The following is a 19,797-nucleotide window of genomic DNA, read 5'->3' on the forward strand; positions in this document are numbered from 1 at the left end:
ACTTTGTGTCCTCACAAACAAGCAGGCACCTTTTAAGCCCATCTGTTTGTCAGGATGAGGCCGGGACTTTGGGCCCCTCGGCGGCGCCTGCACTCCTTTGGCACGGAGCCTGGTGCTGAAGCGAAGCCACAGGACTCCGGGGGGTCAGCCACGACCCGGCCAGTGCTGGTCTGAGAGCAGAGTCGGCAGCGGAGAGACTGCGGCGTGAGTTGAGTGGCTGCACCGTGCTCAGTGACTACTCTACCATGGGGCGGCAGAGATTAGGGCCAAATGGCCTCGGTGGTGGAGAGACTGCAAAGAGACCGAGCCCAGGGACCAAAGCCCATAAACAGAGCCAGAGACCTTTTCAGTCTCTCCCTCCCTCTGTCACCTCTTTTTTCTCGCCGTCTTTCAGTGCGTTATCAACGCCCACAAACCTGGACGTTTCCCATTTCTGGGTGGCACAGAGATGCGTCCACTGGGTCAAAAATCGCGCCCTGTACCTTAATTTGATCTTCTACACCTTATTTTCTTCATAACATCCTGTTTTCTACTCTTTCTTATCGAAGGTAAATACTGTAGATGATTCAATTTTATTTCATTTAGTTTTACTTGTTTGATTTCTAACAAGGTGCCGCCAGAACAGTCCTGTTGTTCTGGTATCATTTTTTTTTTTTTTTTTCTTTTTTCCTTATTTTCCTCAAATTCAGATCCACCTCCCGGGCAGATACTTTTTGCCGTCCTGCGGGAAATGTTTTCACTGTGGCGAGCTCGTTTTCCCCCCTCAGGGAATCCAGACTCCACCTGGCCAATTTAGGAGCCATTTCTTGGATGTGCTGTGATGACGTCGGAGCAGCTTTAGAGGGATCACTCGGCTTACCACCAGAGCTGATTCACCCAATTTTGTCAGAAAGGACGAAAACTCATTGACTCATGTTGAAAGGCATCTCTGATCCGAACACATATATACAGTGAAGTCCATAACATTTCGGTCACATTTGCTTTTATGACCTTCTCTTACTTTTTTAATGCATTTATTTGAGATTTCTGAAATGTTACATTCCTCTTCCTGGATGAACCCTTTAGTATTTCCTTGTGTCTGGTGAATTTAAAAGCGTTTTTTGGGGAGGAACAGGAAATGCCATAATGCAGTGTATTCATCTAATTAATGGACTTTAAAAGGGGCTGGGCTCTATGGATGTCTACGGAGAAGTGGACTAAAGAGATCCCTTATATCAGCAATAACAGCCCTCAGTGGAGTTGGGAAGCAAGGACTCAAACTCTGTAGCCTGTGTCCAAAACCCAACCTCCCAGCATGCAATGTTCAGACAGATGAACGAACTGAGCATCGAATATGAGGGAATTAATCCTGAGCCTTTCTGATGGCGAGCATGGAATTAAAAAAAAAAAAAAAAAAAAAACTTTTATGGGCCCAATCTTCAACCCTAAGACTTCTTTTTGACATCCTGAACAGATGTCACCAAGACAGAAGGGCTCCTATCAAGATTTTGTCTCAATTCAAAGTCAGTATTCGTGTTGAACTTCATGTCGAAGAGGCTACACGTGGGGATAAGGGATCAACTGTGGCCATACGGTACTGCGCTCTGTATCATGTTAGGGAAACAGTGAGTCTGAGGGCTGGTTCAAACTCAGTCGTACTGCCTTAAAACGAATTAGATCTTCAGAATTAGCTAATAGGATGGAAGGCCTCGTATCTCACATTTGTGTCATATGCTTTACCCTTCGCATAATATTTAGGTGTGTGTGCAAAGTAAAGGGAAACATTACAGATAGGTGACATATATGAAATAAGTCGGGAAATGTGGAAGACGTGGTTGGCATTTAATGTGTACATACATTTTACAATTCATTCTTGTTTGGTGGTGTCAGTTTAGACAGCATTTTGTGAAACATGCCAGGACTAATGTGGACAATGTAGACTCGTGGTGTAAGAGGGCACAGCTACTGGTGAAAATGTGGGTGATTTTTATGTTACACAGCTGTAAAAAGTCCTGCTATCAATGAGCTTTTTCGTAGAACTCTACTATTATGTGTTTGTATTACATTATGCCACTGTGCTGTTTCTGTGCAACAAGAAAGGACTCTTTTTGATGAGGAAAATGGTTGTTTTTTTTTTAAAAGTGCTGGATATTTTAAATAATCATCCAAATTTAATGGTTAACAGCCATTCAGCCGCCGGTAATCTCTATGAAAGGCTGAGCGATAAACACTCTCGTTCTTGTAGCGACTCCCATCTCATTTTGCGAGTCATTTACTGTAAATAGACAAATACATGTGTGCGCACAGGCATACCGGGTCACAGCTCCCACGGACTTGAGTGTAGTAAAGAGACCGGCAGCAAAGGCGGTCGGGAGCGCGATGAAGGCTACGGGTGGGTAGAATGGCGACTAACGCAATGGCGGGCTTTCATCCCTCCCCACCGGCCCGTCTCCCTCGTGTCCCGCTCTGAAGCAGGGTGGGAAAGCTCAAGGTGTCGCTCCTCCAATGGGCGCTGGCTCATGTCAGAGGCTCGAGTGGGTCTAAAGTGGGTGTTTTCGAAGGTACAGTCACTGAGTGGGGAAAAGGGAGGAGTGGGGCCCCCTCTGACCGATTCACCCAGGCGCTTAAGTTGTCGCCAGTACAAACTTGGCGAAGCCTCGGAACATTGTTCTGCTGCATTACCCAGAGTCATCAGTACTTCAACCCACGACTTGTGCGGCTGAAGGCCGGATCCATTTTCCCCCGGGAACACTGCACCGGTAGCGGGCTCTCCAATCAATTGGCATCCATCCACACGGTAACGGATAATGATGATTGCCCCCCCCGCCTCCGGATGATTTCTTTGAACTAGGACCATGCCTTAAATTTGCCAGCATCATATTTCTCAACAGCATTGCCTGTAGGCATTCTTCATTTACTTCCCTCCTCTGCAGTCGCTTAAATGAGTAAAACTTCAGCTAAAAAAAAAAAAGGAAGAGAATTACTTTTAAAGCTGCCACAGATTAGACTGAATAATGTTGATTCTAAACTCAGTGTGACGGAGTCATCTTCAGATCATGGTACATTCCCATGTTGCCACTATAAATAATGTATTCCTTCTTACTGATTTAAATTGAGGGCTATTGTGAACAACTTGTGTGGCAGGTTGTGTGGCAGCTATACTGTCAAAGGAATAGTCTGAGATTATGGGAAATACACTTTTCTTGTTCACTTTTTTGCAGAGTTAGATGAGAAAATTAAAACACCCGTGTCATATCTCTACCATAAATATGAAGTTACAACCAGCAGCTGGTTAGGTTAGTTTAGTATAAAGACTAGAAAACATATTTTGTTGCCTTTGGACAGAGCTATCAGTTCCCCTGTATCCAGTCTTTATGCTAAGCTATGCTAAGCAGCTGCTGACTGGACATAGATAGCTCATATGAGTCATACTGATTCTCTCATCTAATTCCTTACAAGAAACCTGAATAAGCAAATTTCCCAAAAATGCTGGACTACTCCTTTAAGGGCTGCAGCTTCTGCATATAATCGATGCGTTTCAGTTAGCTCTTCCACATATGAGTTTGACGGTAAACAGCTTTGGAGTATCATTTCCTTTTATACATAGATTTACAGTGACCATCATAAACAAGACACAGAGGTCTTACATGCTGGGTGGATCTCAGTGGAAGATATCCGGGTATAGAGTCCAACCGTTTCATACCTGGTGGTGTAGCACAGTGCAGTTTTCTCAGCCAGCCATAGGGGGACTGTTCCTACTGGTAAAGAAACAAAGTGACCGTATGGACTTCAAGCTGTTTATTGTTGTGAGGACATCCAGCCGCTACTGATGCCTCTGGCGAGAACAGGTTAAGTATACATCTGTCAACCGCAGATGAAAGATCTTTTTCTTTTGATCGCACTCAGCAAATGGTGACAAATGTAAGAACTCAACATTCCACTTGAGCCCGGTGGTGTCAAACCACTCTTAACACACTGAGGACTTTCTTTCAGTGTCAGAGGCCCAAGATGTTTTCTCAAGCTACTGTATCTACCATACAATGCCTGAAAAATATGCTTGGTAGCTGTAATGGACTATTTTGCAATGACATACCAGGGCAGTAAAGAGTCACAGGATTTTTTAAAAACAACTTACACGATGTGTATTTTGTATTAGACTAGAAACATGTCTGGAAACAGAAACTCAGTGTTGTGATGACAGAAAAGTTGTGATTTTTTCCTTATGGGGTTATAGAAATATATGAATGAGATCCACGAAGAAGCATGGTTTAGAAAAATGAACTGCTTTATTAGTGCTATCATATTTATATTCATTGTATGAAGTGTACAGCAGTCATTGCTTAATGAGGGCTAGCATGGTTTAACTATTATGCACAAGGTTACACGACTTCTATTATGAAGAATATGGTGTATGCTTACTTGTGTATGCTTAAATAAAATATGTAATATTTTCCATAAAAGTCTGTCTTTGATCTTAATTGGGAACAACATCAAATGTCGACATTCAAAAAAATGTGAGATTGTTTACACCTTTCTGGGCAAAAAAAGTCAGGGTAGTGAAATTTTTTTGAAAGAAACTGACAAAATCTGGGAGACAGGCTTTTTCTTTGGTGAATAATACATGTGAATCACAGACTTCATCAGGCTTCAACTGTCAGACTTTTCTCCATCCAAAAAAAAAAAAAAAAAAAAACCACAGACCTAGATTTTGCCGTTTTACTGTTACTGCCTTATAAAAACATTAATCATCCTGAAAAAGTCAGCCAACAACATGTTCTCAGGCAAGTGCATTTACTGTTGAGGCAGCAACCTGTGTAAGAAAACGTGCCTGAATTTGTAATGGCTTAGAAATCGATGAGACTTAAATAGCAAAGCACAACAAATCGCTTGGATCTTACTCAAGTCCCGTATTAGATTATGCTTATGTTTGTCTATGCATCAATACAAGAGAAGTCCTCTTGACTGTTTGGCTGAGAAGGTGAAATGAGGCTCTAGGGTTTTGTAGCCGGCACACGTGACTTCCATCTCTGTCTTTTGTTTTTGGTTGTGCAGTCTGTTTAGACAAAACCCAACACAGCCGAAGAAGAGCTGTGAGGCATGTCAGATAAATACAGTCTCCTTACTGCTGAGATCCTGCTCATGACTGTAAGGGCAAAATATTGTTGGAAGGTGTAGAGAGGTGCTGAGGTGTTCGGCTGCACACGTGCCTTGCAGTCTGCACACCATGTGTCACGAGGCCTTCACTGACACCCACACACCTCTGCCTTCTGGATGGCTGGCCAGGGACAGGCTGCCCCACTATCTGTACAGACAGGATTACTTTAACTACCTGCATTATTCAATGGATGGGACCCATTCTGATAAGTTCCATGTTCCATTTTTTACTCCCTGCGTTTTCTTCTGTCAGTGTGTACCTGTGTGCAGCACTCAGATGCTGTGTAGTGTAATAAAGAATAAATCTGAAAAAGATGCAGCGTTATTCAGCAAACACTAAGCTGAACAGGCTAGGCTTTATCATGAGTACTTCATCAGCAGTAGTGTCTCTCTCACACACACTCACACACACACACACACACACACAGCCTCGCTCTGACTCGGGGGACCGAGTTCTCAACTCAGCGCCTGTAACACGCTTTCCTTAAAATGTTACAGGGTTTAATGACACCACTGAGCAGCGAATCCGCCAATAAGCCAAGAGTACACTGTGCTCACTCCTACGCTACAATTAAAAGGGTCAGGTCACACAAATCATTAAAATCATTTTCCAATTTAACACCTAGTGGTAGTGTTTAGGCTATTGGCAAGGTTTTGAAATAACCACCATGGACATTTCTGCTGACACCTCAAAAAAAAAGATGGTACAAAAGGAATTCTGTTTGTGGTACTCAAATCTTTATTTTTGCCAAACTTAAAAGCAGGGTTCCTAGGTTAAGGATAACCCAAAACCCTCGTTGTGAACAGTTATTAAACCTTTGGAATAAATTAGGTCTGTGGAAAATCAGGATTCCCCATTACTATTGAGGGTATGGTTGAAAAATGTTTATATGATGAGGGTGATCTGACATTCATAAACAATCAATTCCAGCAAACGCTTTGCCAATGTATGAGATGCACAACTTAAACCATTTCTACCTGCAACCATATAAAATGTATTAAATCACATTATAAATTCAATGTTGTTTTGACTTTCATGTCATAAAAAGCGGCAATCAAATCTTTACCAGTTTCCTCCATCCTGAGTTAAATGTGCAGCGACTAGATAAATCCCCAGAGGGGTGTATGCAGGGCACATTTACTTACATAAATCACTGTGCTTTGCCTTGTACTGTACCTTAAACCTTATTCCCCCCCACCCAATCTATACAGTAAGAATGATGTGTAAGGGTGGACAATGTAACAGGAACACTTGAAAGTATAAGAGGCAAGAAATAAGCAGGAAAGGGTAAACTTCTCCGTACAGCCCCAGACTGTCCTAATATCCAAAAAGAACATGAATGGTGAATACTTTTGTACTCAACAACAAAACAAACATACAAAATGTCAAACAGCAGAAGTACAAACGTACTTAAATACACTTTAAAAAAAAGGCAAGGCATTTAGGATGCTTCAAATGCTTGAGTGCTTGTTCCGTAGCATAATTTCCAGAGCGTCAAACCGCTTAAAACATGTATTGATTTATATATAAAAAAGGTACATGCATAGTTTGGAAAAAAAGAAAAAAAAAAACAGAAAAACTGTGTGTGTATGTATGTATGTATGTATATATATATAAAAATACAAGGATTTCAGCAGTGGAATTCTTACGTGGTTAAGTGCTATCTGTTTACAAGAAGACAGTCCACAAGCCCTACTTTAGGGAAATGGACTCCTTTCAAAAATTTTGGGGACCTTGGCAAAGCGCTTGTGTGTTGTACAGTTCTTGAACTGCCATTCATTGAGGGGCATTTTTGGCATCATGTTTCCAAACCGTCTTTGGTAGTTCCTGAAAGTAAGCATAGATACTTAACGTGTTTTATGTTGCTTGAGACAGCTCTGTCTTCAGACTGTTTTAAATCCACACTTCCTCATAACTATAAAGAAACCCAATGAGAATGATGTACCTGCTTGTGAGGTCAGAGGGATGCTGCCACTGTCTGTCATTACTGCCTGGTGTCTGGTCGGCCACATGTGTCATCAGGTTCCGAAGCTCAGTCATGACATCTTGAGAAAACACAAATGTGTTGTTTTTTAAAAAACAGATTTAAAGATAAAAATGTATATTTACTGTGACGGTCTATAACATGTAGTTAAGGATAGAATAGTGAAAAGTGAGATGCCCCTCAAAAATCCCAAGAATGTGAGACAAGAAAATGCCATTCAATATTTAAAAAAAAAAATTTTTTTTTTAAATTGTCGTAATATAGATTTGAGGTGATATCATCCAGCCTTACACTCACATTCTCACATTAGTGTTGCATCAAAGTAATGCACTGCTATAAAACAATCCTGTTAAAGGCTGTCTCAATGTTTTTGGTAGAGCTCAGGCTCATACCATGATCTGTGCCTGGATTCTCATTCATGTGTCTGGTGACTGAATGGACATACAGCCGTTTTTCGCGCTCCCACTCCACTTCCCTGCCAAAGATCGCCAGCCTGAAAAAAGACAATATCTCTATACAAGCACACCTAACCACAGTCAACCACACAAGACATCTCATGCTTCAGACAGCAGTGTATGTGCACAGTGAGATCAAAACCATGCTCAATTAATATGGCCCTAGAGCCACTGATGACACAGAAAGGCAGACAGGTAAAAAAGAGAGACTATTATGAAGGATAGACATGGTCACCCTTACAACCAGTAAACACAGATTGTTTGATATGGTCATACTGCTCCCCCTAGAGGTGAAGCCACTATAGTACCTTTGACTCCTGCCACTGCTGAAACATTTGCCACTCAGGGAAACCCTGTCCTCTGGATTTGGCTTGGTAGCATTCTTCTCTGGCAGACGAGGTGCTACTGTTTTGCTGCTGCTGGTGGTGCGCTGGCTGGGAGCCACCACAACTGATTTCACCTTTAAAAAGCACAGGGGTTGTGGGCGTGAACATGTAGTATGCACACCATATACTGTACAATAGGAGCTCAATAAAAAAAACGTAACTACATGTGAACACAGCTGAGGCAACTTACCTGTACTTGGAGAGGTAAGGTGGTTTCATAACTGGTGTCCAAAGTGGCCTCCTCTCCACTAAGTGTGGCCTGACACTCGTGGATAGGCTCTTTCACCTCCTCTGTCTCCCGTCTACTGTGCTCTCTATCAGTGTTCAAATTCACCGTGACACTGTGGCACAGTGATGATTCAAATATGGGGGGACCAATATTCCACATCTCTTCAACATCACCTTCTAAAGAATATACAACTGAGTTCACAGACTCCAGTGGTGGCCCACTAACAGGGGGATACAAATCACTAAATGAGAAGAAAACATGCTGTCCAGACAGCATGGCTTGTTCAGATGAACTTTCAGGATAGCATTGCTCCTGTGGCCCCTCAACCTCACCCATCCTGTGCAGGGGGCTAGAGGTAGCTGTAGGCATCGGAGGGTATTCTGACTGAGGGGGGCTCTTTCCTGTTTTAAGGTCCTTTATATAAGACATGGAGAAATATCCTTTATCATCTTGGTCAACTTTTACATTCAGATACATTTCTTTCTTTAGCTCCTCTCGTCCTTCCTCCACTTGCCAGTCTCCTCTGTCTAATTCCTGTCTGTGTGCCACAGTGGGAATTAAAACTGGCTTATTTTGAAATGTGTTGATACTTTTGCAGCTCTCTACATTTTCAGAAAATCCTCCTGCAGAATGTGCGCCAACGGGGTTGAGGCACAAGATGTCGTCAACATCACAGTCAAATGCAGGTGCCAGATTTAAGACCCGCTTTTCTAACTTAAAACTTTGTGGCACGGTCCTCTTATTACACCCTGGCTCTGTTGAGGACCCAAATTCCACATGCTCAGAGTGTAGCTGAGAGTTCGCAGTATCTTTTATTTCACTCCTAATAGTATGTGTCTTATCTAACAATGCAGAGATGGCAAATGGGGACACTGAATCCTGTCTTGCAGGGGGGCTGCAGTAGTCCATGAAGCACCCGAGGTCTGGGGATAAAGCCTTTGGGTTAATGGACTTTTTTGCTGGAGACTCATAACCGTCATCGGGACAGGAATTATCTAATTTCCTTTTTTTCACCGAGTTATTCAACAACTCAATTTTAAAATTTAGAAATGGATTAGAAAATTCTCTCAGGTGATGCAGACACTCTTTTTTGTCACAAGTGATCATCCTTGAATATACAGACAGAGGTTTCAAGTGTTCACATTTGGCTGGATTGAGTCTACTGAAAATTGTGGTCTTTGAGTATGCTTTTTTATCCATGTCTGTTGGAAGATAAAAAAAACAAAAAAACACATGACATCAGATCACCAGTTAAATATTCCGACAACACTATCTTGCTTCAGCCTCACTTATGTTATTGCATGTTCAGATTTAAACCGAGCAAGACACACTGTTGGCTATTTTTGAACAGAACTGAAGTTATGCCTTAGGTGACATGACTAACCGAAACTCTAAACCTAACCCTAAACCATATTACCCACAGGGTTTTATATTCAATTCGAAGATTTAAAAAAAAAAAAAAAAAAAAAAAAATTCAAACACAAATCAAATTTGTCGGGATGATTTAAATGAAAAGATGTTGAAATGATGCCCGACCTCTTATTTACGTGGCAAGTAAAAGGCGCATTCTCTAAACTATAACGTCTTAGATTTAAAAACCTGTGTCATTGTTAGCATAAGCTTTAATGGAGTGCGACAAGTGAAAACAAGACGTTAACTAGGTGATATTACTACACACACACAGTGGATTTTTTCCCCGCTAAATTTACGGACACCTTCTAGTTTTCTGGAACGAAGCTAAAAGTTTCAGCTAATCTAATTGTCAGGGGAGTTAACTCATGGTTAGTGTTAAATTGGTTCCTTCACTGTTAGCTAAAGCCCAAACATTTAATACGCCTGGTGATAGAAATACTTAAAATTGGAGAAGTTGCTAAATTGTTCACCTTATTTTTATCTTTGCGTTACCTGCCGCTACCGTAAATGTTTCCGACGTCCAGCTAAGCAAACTTCGTGGACATTGAAGGTGACTGTCAACGGCAGAAATACTCGGCGGGCATTAACGTTAGCAATTCAGACTTTAGCTAACGATAGCTAGCTAACTCCGTCAACGTTACCGAGCATTTGAGCTGTAAGTTTAGCTAAGCTCACGCCAGCCAACTGAATTCAATGTCAAGTCTTTACCAGAATTTTCCGGCACCGAACTAAGAACTTACCTCCTCTCGAAAGTCGGCAAATCTAAAAAAGGGCCAACTGCCACTCTTCTCACTCGCTTCGGTCTGTCGGCCACGCGCACAGGCGCCCGATGCCGGGCAGTGCACGCGGAGGTTACGTGGGGTGGGGGCGCTGTTCAGGTTCGAAGCTTTGTCTCGATTGCGGCCCACTGCATCGTCGTCAACATGTCATTTTTAAGCCTAGCAGCCATATTAAGTTCGAGTGCATTTGAATTGCTTGCTGTTATAAAAAGAGAAAACCTAACTAGTGTCTTGAAAACACAGTAACACATGAAAAAAAAAATTAGACAAGCTTCTGTATATTATTTGCACATAGGGGTTTTACTTTAGCAACCTGCATTAACCTCACGTATCACGTTATACAGTCTCACTATCAGCACTACGGCTCTTGGTCACAAATGCAAAGAGTAATTGACTGTCCGCTGGTGAGCTTAACTCACTTCAAATATTTATTGTCCTTACTTTAAGACTCAGCTCTGTCCCATTATGATCACTGGTATAAACAAAAACCTTCTAGTTTTCAGTTTTACATGGTTGCCAGCTGTTACTATGATTTTATCTGGCGGTGGCTGCACTATTATTTTCATCCAGATGTAGTTCTGAAGAAGTCAAAAAAAGTTCAGAGCTTTCGCTGCCAAGAAAATCCTTCCACGTTTTGCGTGAGTTACATTCTGAGTAAAAGGTGCAAAACAAATAGATTGCTTGCAGAATTCCAAAGACACTGAGAAGAACGCAGAGAAAAAAAAAAGAAAAGAAAAAAGTAAACTTGAGCAATGGAGCATTCTAACTTAACACACAGTGGTAGAGTGCAGATAAAAACTATTCCATATTGGACTTCATGTTTTTGTTTTACAGCTATGAATCAGACAATTCATGAGGCTTGTTGACATGATTAAAAACTAATGCTGAACTAAAGATAAAGATCCATAACGGGTAATTGACAAAAACAATTCGGAAAGTCCAAATGCTGGTGAGTCCCAGGGAATAGTGTGTGAAGACAATGAATATGGGAGCACCTTAAAATAGGTCAAAAGTGATCAACTTTTGTCGTTGGAGTTTCATCCTTCATCAAGACTGGAATCAAATTCTTACTTAAGGAGTAATAGTTCACTGCCTCAATCTTAAACTCAATCTGATTACAAAGCATTCTCAGATGACGCAGACTGGTCTTTTGGTCACTCGTGACCATCCTGGAATACAGTGCAAAAGGTTTCGAATGTTCCAATTTGTCTGAATTGACTCACCTGTCTTGTAGCCACCATCAAGACCAAAAATCATCTCATTTACTCTTTGTGGTTCAATTGTTCGCTGCCTCAATCTTGTTTCAAAGCTGTAAAACAAAAGAATATGAAAAAGTCACAGAGAGCGAATAGAGGCACTGTATACACTGTAGGCCTGAACACTGACTGGCATGCATAATGACACTGAATTCCCTTACATGAATGTTGGTAAAGACGGAGTGTTGAGTGCAAGAATAGTGTTGTATTAGAAAATAAAAACCCTCCTTTTCTGTTAGATTATTCCCATTTCTAAGTAAACCAAATATGTGACAGCACCCATGTTGACCTTACCACACTTAGTGAGCTGTTCCAAACAGTTATATCTCACTGTGAACTTTCATATACAGTCCTGGTTGAAATTACAAAAGGTTACTGAATAAAGGAAAATTAAAAAAAAAACTTGAATAGTCCAAAGGTTTCCAATGGGATTTAGGTCAGGACTGTTTTTAACACTCCATCTTTTCCTTTTCAACCACTTATGCTGCTGGATGTGTTCTTTGGGTCCTTTTTGGTCGTTTGGGTCGCCTGCTGAAAGACCCGAGACCTTCCCCTCAAACCTAGTTTTTCTGACACTGGGTAACACATTTCGCTCCAAAAAGCCTTGGTAATGTTCTGATTTCATCATTCCTTTGATACATTCAGTGCCTCCAGTACCAGAGGCAGCAAAGCAGCCCCACAGCGTGATAGAACCTCCACCATGTTTTCCTGTAGGTAGGGTCTCTTTTCCTCATGGGCTTCATTTTGTCGCCTATTAACAAACTGATGTGCTGTTCCCAAAGAGCTCAACTGTGGATTCATCCGTCCATAGACCTTTATCCCAGAAAGACTGTGGCTTATCTATAAAAGTTTTTGCAAACATTACTCTTGCCTTTTTGTGCCTCTCTTTCAATAGCGGTGTCTTCCTTGGCCTTCGCCCATGGCGCCCTACTTGGTTTGGTGTGCGGCGCATGGTACAGGTTGGAGCCACCACTCCAGATTGATCTTTAGATGTCTTGCCTAGGGTTTTTTTTGCCCCAAAATCCACACCAACCTTTGCAGACTTCTCTCATTGACTTTTTTTCTTAGCACCACGTCCTGGAAAAGTCTTAACAGTTTTATGACTGGGAAACTTCTTGATAACAGTACCAACAGTTGAAACAGGGATCTTTGGCAATTGCCTTGAGCCTTTGGAATTGTTCTGTTTGTTGATAATAGCATTTCTGATGCTCTCAGAAAGCTCTTCACCACTGTGAAAAAGAAACTGGAAACAATCTGGCCCTTTTTATGCAGTAAAACTATCATTCATTGGTTAATTCAGGTCATGTGAACACTGAAAATTGAGCACGGGTGAGTCTTATTTGTTTTTTATTTTGTTTGAGGAACTAATTTAAACTTCAAAAGGGTGACAATAATTGTGTCAAGCGTACATTTTATGTCTGTAATTTTTATTTCATGGATGTTACCAGTGTGTTTTGTCATTTCAGTTTCCCACAATGTTTGACAAACTTCTCATCTTTCCCCGTTTTCCCCTTCTTAGCAGAGGCTTCACTCTAGCACCCAAAAGTGTCTTTCTGTGTGGTGAAGTCTGTGTCCTCTTGGTCCCATTTGTCTGGGGACAGCTACTCGATCCTGATGGTTAACCCCAATGTCCAGGACCTGGGGGTATGTACGAGCATAAGCTATGAATGCAACACAGTAACATTGCTATTTGTTAATAAAACACCCGTGATAAAAAATAAAGCCACAATTTAAAGATGTGGCCAAATAAAAAAAACAAAAACAAAAAACCAACTTGCCCCATGAAGCACAGGGATCAATCAAACTGTAGAATGACAATGAGGAGTTTTTTCCTTGTCACCCAGTCAAACAAGGGTTCGAAGGTGAGTTAATGTTATACAGTATAGCATTAGACGTGATTGCATGTAACTACATGTCTACTGCCATGAGAGGGCAGTGCAGTTTCTCGTATAGCAACAAAATCTGACCAGGCTCAACATATGAGCTGATCCTCTGCTGCTCAGCTCTTTACTAGGGCCAGTTCACGTTTTGCCTGTGGGTTGGTCTGAGTTTTTTCTCTGCTGTGCATCATCTGACCACAGAAAACAAGGACTTCTTGCTAACACCACATCTCATCTCCCTCACTGTCCCCATAATCCACAGCCACGGTTTGTTTTACGCAGCCATACAGACCTTGTTATGCCAATAACGACCTGTTATGAACACACTAAACAAAAACACCAGTTGTATATACTGGCTGAGAAAAAAAAAAAGCTGTGTATATGAATATTCATTTAATTCTTATAAACTTTGAGCCTGAAACCAACCGGTGGTAGCTGTCCCATGGTCTATGTCTTCGAATCAGCGGCAAAGGGAGGAGGACAGAGGGGAGGAATAGTTGATGTCAGGGACCTCCACCTTTACTCCACAATGGAGTCCAAAGGTCTTAGATGACCATTAGTCCAACCGTACTTAAAGTTACTCTAATGTTTTTTGTAGGCTATACATGCTTGCCAATAAGGAGATTGGGTGTCTGGTATTAATCAGTTGACATATTAGAAAAATTAACTAATTAAGGTTGTTACAAGAAGTTTACTTTAAATAAATATATATATATATATATATTCTTTCTTCAAGCAATGGTGAAGGTTCTCTAAACACTGGTGTTGTATGAGGAAAAATAAACTTGTCAAGCTAAAAACTAATATCTATTGTCCCTTTACATTTGCAGTTTCTCTATAGTTCATTTGAATTCTGGCACATGTGCTACAGTTGCTACTCTTAAAGTTAGTCCTGTTGACCCCTGTTGACCTTTGGTCAACAGGTTGAAATCACAATATCTTCCCAAAAGTGGCTCATTTGCATGTGTGTCATATCAGACATCCGCATTGGATAAGCGTATACAACACCTTTAAAACTGAAACTGGTGGAAATATGCAAATACTCAAGTAGGCCTATGCTTTATTGTAACTTACCGGATGAAAGTTAACTTGAAAAACAGAGCTAAAAACAGATAAATCATATACCACATTTCCAAATGTACTGGTAGGTTTATCCTCTCAAACTTTGCTCGAACCCACAGAGGTCTATATTAAATTTGAAGAGGAAAAATCTTTCAGCGGGGATTTTTGACTGAGTCAGCCCTTGATAATAATTTAAAAATGCATCTCACTTAAATGGGGGAGTGGTGGGAGAAAAAAAAACTTTCAAGAACTTCCTCATTTTCAGCATAAACTTGCACAAAGTGCTGCAACAACATAACTGTTACATTACAGAATATAATACAATATTCTACAATCAATTAATTAAATTGAGAAGGGGCTGTTTCACAAAACCCAAAAGTTGTTGTTCTGTATCGTAATTTATTTAATGAATCAGCAAAATCACACAAAAAATTAAATATTTTATTGATCCACAAGTAGATCCATAAGGGTTAGTACATGTCTGTACTATCCCTTATGGTTAGTATATACAGTGGCATGAAAAGGTTTGGATACCCCTGGAAAAAAATTCTGTTGCTGTAAATAGTTAAGCGAGTAAGAAATGACCTGATTTCCAAAAGTCATAAAGTTAAAGATGACACATTTCTTTCATTTTTAAGCAAGATTACTTTTTACTTTCCATCTTTTACAATTTCAACATAACAACAAAAGGAAAAGGGAACTAAGTTTGGGCCACCTGCATGGCCAGTACTTAGTAACATCGCCTTTGGCTATTGCCACAGCTTGTAAACACTTTCAGTCTTTCAGTTCTTGTTTGGGGGATTTTCTCTCCTTTTTTTTTTGCACAAGGCTTCTAGTTCTGTGAGATTCTTGTGCCATCTATCATACACTGCTCTGCTAAGGTCTATCCACAGATTTCCCATGATGTTTTGGGTCGGGGGACTGTGTGGGTGTTTAGTATCATTATCCTGTTTTAGAAGCAATCCTTTTTTCATCTTCAGCTTTTTTATAGATGGTGCGATATTTGTTCCCAGACTTTGCTGGTATTTAATTGACTCCATTCTTCCCTCAACCCGTGAAATGATCCTTGTCCCAGTGGCTGCAACACATGCCCAAAGCATGATCGATCCCTCCCCGTGCTTAACAGTTGGAGAGGTGCTCTTTTCACGAAATTCTGCACCTTTTTTCTCCAAACATACCTTTGCTTATTGCGGCCGAACAGCTCTATGCATCAGGTTTGTTTAGATTTTCCTTTGCAAACTTCTGATGCTGAATTTTGCGGTGAGGTTGCAGGACAGGTTTTTCTTCTGATGACTCTTCCATGAAGGTCATATCTTTGCAGTAAATGTGCAAATATTTAAACATCTATCACAGGGATTGCCATGAAAGTTTTTGCAGGCATTAATTTTCTCCAGAGGATAAGTCCTACTGACTTTTTCTCTTGTGCCACCATGAAGGTCCCATTTGTATTTTTGAGTGACACAATTATCTGAAGGATTGTAATGAAATTTGGTACAGACATTAATGCCCCCCTTAGAATGAATTGTAACAATGTTGATGATCCCCTCAGGTCAAAATTTTACATTGGTAAAACAGCTGCAAAGCTAATGACATTCCCATTTTTGTTTTGTGCTTATTAGCCAATGTAGCTCAAAGCACTGCTGGGCCTAAGTACTTGGCTCTCACAGAACTGCTGGCGTGACAGTAAACTTTCAGTCTTGCCAATTTATTGTTTATAAGTCAGTACCACATAGTATTACATGAAACTTCAGCAAATTGGAAACCACACCTTTACTATGAGTTAGACAACAGTAGACATCAGAGTGGTGTTTGTGATTGTTATTACTTCCGGTTCTTTCTGATTGGCTGAGCCAATCACGCCACCTGAATGTCTGCTATGTTTGGACAGACGCCCACGGATAATTACACTGAATGCTATCACATCACTCACCTTAATGACCCCAGTGAATCATAAGTGTTTTATAAATTATGTTTACGTTCCAGGCTAAAAAAAAAAAAAAAGACCATGCTTTAGCTTCCTGGGACATGTGTTGAAGATTATTTCATTAAATTTCAATTGACTTGAGTCAGTAAATAGTTGTGAACAGTCAAATTCTCTCGTATAACTCCAGGAAAGCTCCCAACTCTTTATCAGTACAGTGTTCAGTATTTTTATGGTTGTGTTAACACGTAAGATACATCTGTCTTGCAGTCTAGCCTTGGAATGTCTGGACAGAGAGAGTAAGTGGGGCGGTCCCTCCTAATCCAGGGGAAAACCTGCACTGTGATTTAGTGGAGGCAATATTAGTGTCACCCGTTTCCTTTCTAGCACAGGATCACACGCCGCCTGACCCACCATCAGTGACTGAGAAATCACCAGATTTTAAAAACACACCCATTGCTATAGAAAACCTATATGTACTGTTACATTGGACAGCAAATACAAAAACAACTCTCATTTTCCAATTTCATTTTCAATGTTCTTGACAAGAAAGGCGAGAAAGTGTTACATGACTTTGATTGAGGATATAAAATAAGAAATTCATAAAGCAGACAGAGATAAAAGAAGGACTCATGATGTCTCGAAGATTAAAAGACATACAATGACTGGACATAACCACCTCATAGCATAATGCAGTCCAATACAACTGTACATCTTCACTGTATTTGAGTCTACAAAAATAATGCATTAAATAACTTTACACATTATTGCATCAAAACCCTTAGTATCTATAATTATATGAAGACAAACTTGTTAATTTTATAATTATAAAACAGTATCAAAAGATATTTATGAAAATACAATCACTTAATATGAATACAATAGAAATATGCAGATGTTATCTATACTTAGAATTGTATATTTAAAGCCATCTGTATGTCCCTTTGCAGTGTCTGAGGAATGTTAAGGCTTCAGATAAACATTAAGAGGGTTCACTGTAACGCTGCAATGAAGGTGCACTCCCTGGCACGGCATTACGGGTCTCCGAGCTTCCACGGCCTTGGTTCATGTTAACACCACTAGGGGGCCCTGACTGGACCTGGGGAGGTTACTGCATCGCTGCTCGTCTTTGGTCCTCAAAGTGCATGACGGTTTCCACAGCCGCAAGAACTTCTCATCCGTTCACCAGTACATCACAACTGACTACTAGCTGTGCAAGGCTATGCCTGTTAAAATACTGTTTGCGTTTCGTTTGCCGCTTTGTCAAACGTCATTTTAAGCCGGGCAATGGGCAGATGAAAATGCTTAAAGTGCCCAAAGTGATACCAACCTTCAGTATATAGTTTCCCAAATCCCATTCTCAGGCACTGAAAATGCGTCACATCATGACACCACTGTAACATATCAAATGGAAAGATGAACCAGATAAAAAGTCATTCCATCCCTCGTTAAAAGACGGAGCTCTTCCTACTCATTTCCTACCGCCTATCAGCCAATTCCAGGTCAGCGGTCTGCATCCTAACAGGAGTGTGAATGCAGAACTTCAAAATGACAAGAGAAGATTATTCGAGACATGCCATATGAGGGCAATGCACGTCATTGACTGACTTGAGAAAAAAAAAAAAAATTGTACTTTTTGAATTTGTAGATCAAGATGCCAACGAGCATCAGTGTCAGCATCGCCACTGGCAGGACAACAGCCATCCTGGAAGTGTCTGTCAGGAGACGATAGAGGTCAAGAGTTAATCTATCAACACACAATATTTTATTTCACCTCGAAAGTCCAATAGTGCATTCAAATAATGTGATTATCAAAAGCTACGGGTAAAGTTGTTTTAGCTTAATACAATCCTTGCATAGTTTGAATGGAAATCCATACAACGGGGAGCCATGTAGTGCTCTGAGACTCTACCTGCTCCCCCGTATCTGGTGATATGAATGACCGATAAATGCCAACAAAGGTAAGGAATAGCCAATCTACTCTACCTTTGTATTCCTCAGACAAAGCATTTTTGCTGCAGTTGGCTGTAAAAAGACGACATTCTTACATTAGAACATTGGCAGAGTGGAAATACACATTTTACTTTAAAATAATTTGAAGAAAAAAAAGTATTAAGATTACGATCAAAGATAAGTGACAGGGCAAAATGTTAGTCCCATCCGATTTAGGTCTGACAGGAAGTGATACTCACCGGTACAGGTAGCAGTGAGATCCATATTCTGTGGAGAGGAAACAAGAGGCCAGTACAGTGAGACTGTTGTTGTCTGGAGGGTGGCCGAATAATGATTTTGAGATTCATCTCTCTAGCTCTACGTTTTTAGTACTTCTGACTTCTAAGTTATCACAGCTTATCCACGGTGTCATGGTCTGATTCCCAAGGGAAACTACACCTAACTCTTGACTCTAAGTATGCAATGTCATTCAGACTAAAACAGATCATCTTTAAACAAACAAACAAACAAAAAAACTCGTTTCATGAGTTGGTCAGTGTGCAGTAACATTTTTTTCCACGTTAAACGGTGCAATACCTCTGAGATGCAGCTTCGTTTGTAGTAGACCACGTCGAAGCATTTGGAGGCGATGAGAGTGCTGATGTTCTTACTCCTCACCAGTTCGTCCTTTTCCTCCTTATGATGAGCGAGCACCTGGTGCTAAAGTCAACATACAAGGAAGAGGGGAACCCCGTCACAAAAACCCGCGGATAACTTGGCATGGCACGGCAGGGTAGATAACGTCCATAGCGGCTTCCCCCCGCGCTGCTCGTTGACCTAAGGTAAACACCATTTTGTAATAACAATCCTCATCACGCTCTTCGTCGCAACTGTGTTCTTCTTGCTCTCTAGCAAATGCAGATGTCGGGGATGCACGCTACGACGACACAGAAAGCCGGCATCATGCCGTAAGGAAGGACGAGAACAACCTTCGCTCGACTTACCCCCGTGTCCCGTTTGCGCGCCCACGAGTACTCGCAACGGGTGTCGTCGACGCTCCCGACGCTGTACGCGGTGTGCTCGGCATCCCGGCGGACGGTGCAGGTGAGTTTCTGGGCGCTGCAAAGTTGCAGGAAACCACCTGGGGACGGAGAGAAAAAAAAAAACAAAAACACACAATCACCAGACGCAGGATTTGGCACTGATTTGGGTCCGAGCCGGACTTCAGACTGCAGAGACCACTTGCTGGAACGCACAGAGTGCAGGCTGCTTTTCTTAGAATAATCTGCTTTCAGGAGGGCGCAGGTACTCCTCACCAATAGCACAGCTGTTTACTACCTTTTTACTACCACCCTCTAATTCCCAG

General features: G+C 41.2%; 1 protein-coding gene across 2 annotated transcripts; it reads right to left on the reverse strand.

Moving 5' to 3' along the window:
- Positions 1–5,849: 5,849 nt before the first annotated feature.
- On the reverse strand, positions 5,850–10,490 carry LOC120795926. Of its 2 annotated transcripts, none has more exons than XM_040138210.1 (6): positions 10,342–10,490; positions 8,150–9,390; positions 7,882–8,033; positions 7,511–7,611; positions 7,080–7,179; positions 5,850–6,961 (listed from the first exon to the last, which is right to left on the reverse strand). In XM_040138210.1, exons 2-6 carry the CDS (start codon positions 9,386–9,388, stop codon positions 6,832–6,834), a joined length of 1,722 nt encoding a protein of 573 aa, XP_039994144.1. In that variant the 5' UTR covers positions 9,389–9,390; positions 10,342–10,490; the 3' UTR covers positions 5,850–6,831. The 2 variants fall into 2 exon arrangements, with proteins under 2 accessions (XP_039994144.1, XP_039994145.1); XM_040138211.1 differs by lacking the exon at positions 10,342–10,490 and adding an exon at positions 10,072–10,315.
- Between the last annotated feature and the right edge of the window lie 9,307 nt (positions 10,491–19,797).

Source organism: Xiphias gladius, chromosome 10 (genome assembly GCF_016859285.1).
Source record: "Xiphias gladius isolate SHS-SW01 ecotype Sanya breed wild chromosome 10, ASM1685928v1, whole genome shotgun sequence".
Taxonomy (NCBI): Eukaryota; Metazoa; Chordata; class Actinopteri; order Istiophoriformes; family Xiphiidae; genus Xiphias; species Xiphias gladius.

Bases quoted from the DNA above. Each gene is read 5' to 3' on its own strand.
- LOC120795926 (XM_040138210.1), bottom strand. From the start codon at position 9,388: ATGGATAAAAAAGCATACTCAAAGACCACAATTTTCAGTAGACTCAAT. The intron at 7,612-7,881 runs GTACTATAGTGG...GTCTTTTTTCAG, and splicing joins AGCAGTGGCAGGAGTCAAAG to GCTGGCGATCTTTGGCAGGG. The intron at 6,962-7,079 runs GTACATCATTCT...GCTTACTTTCAG, and splicing joins CCCTCTGACCTCACAAGCAG to GAACTACCAAAGACGGTTTG.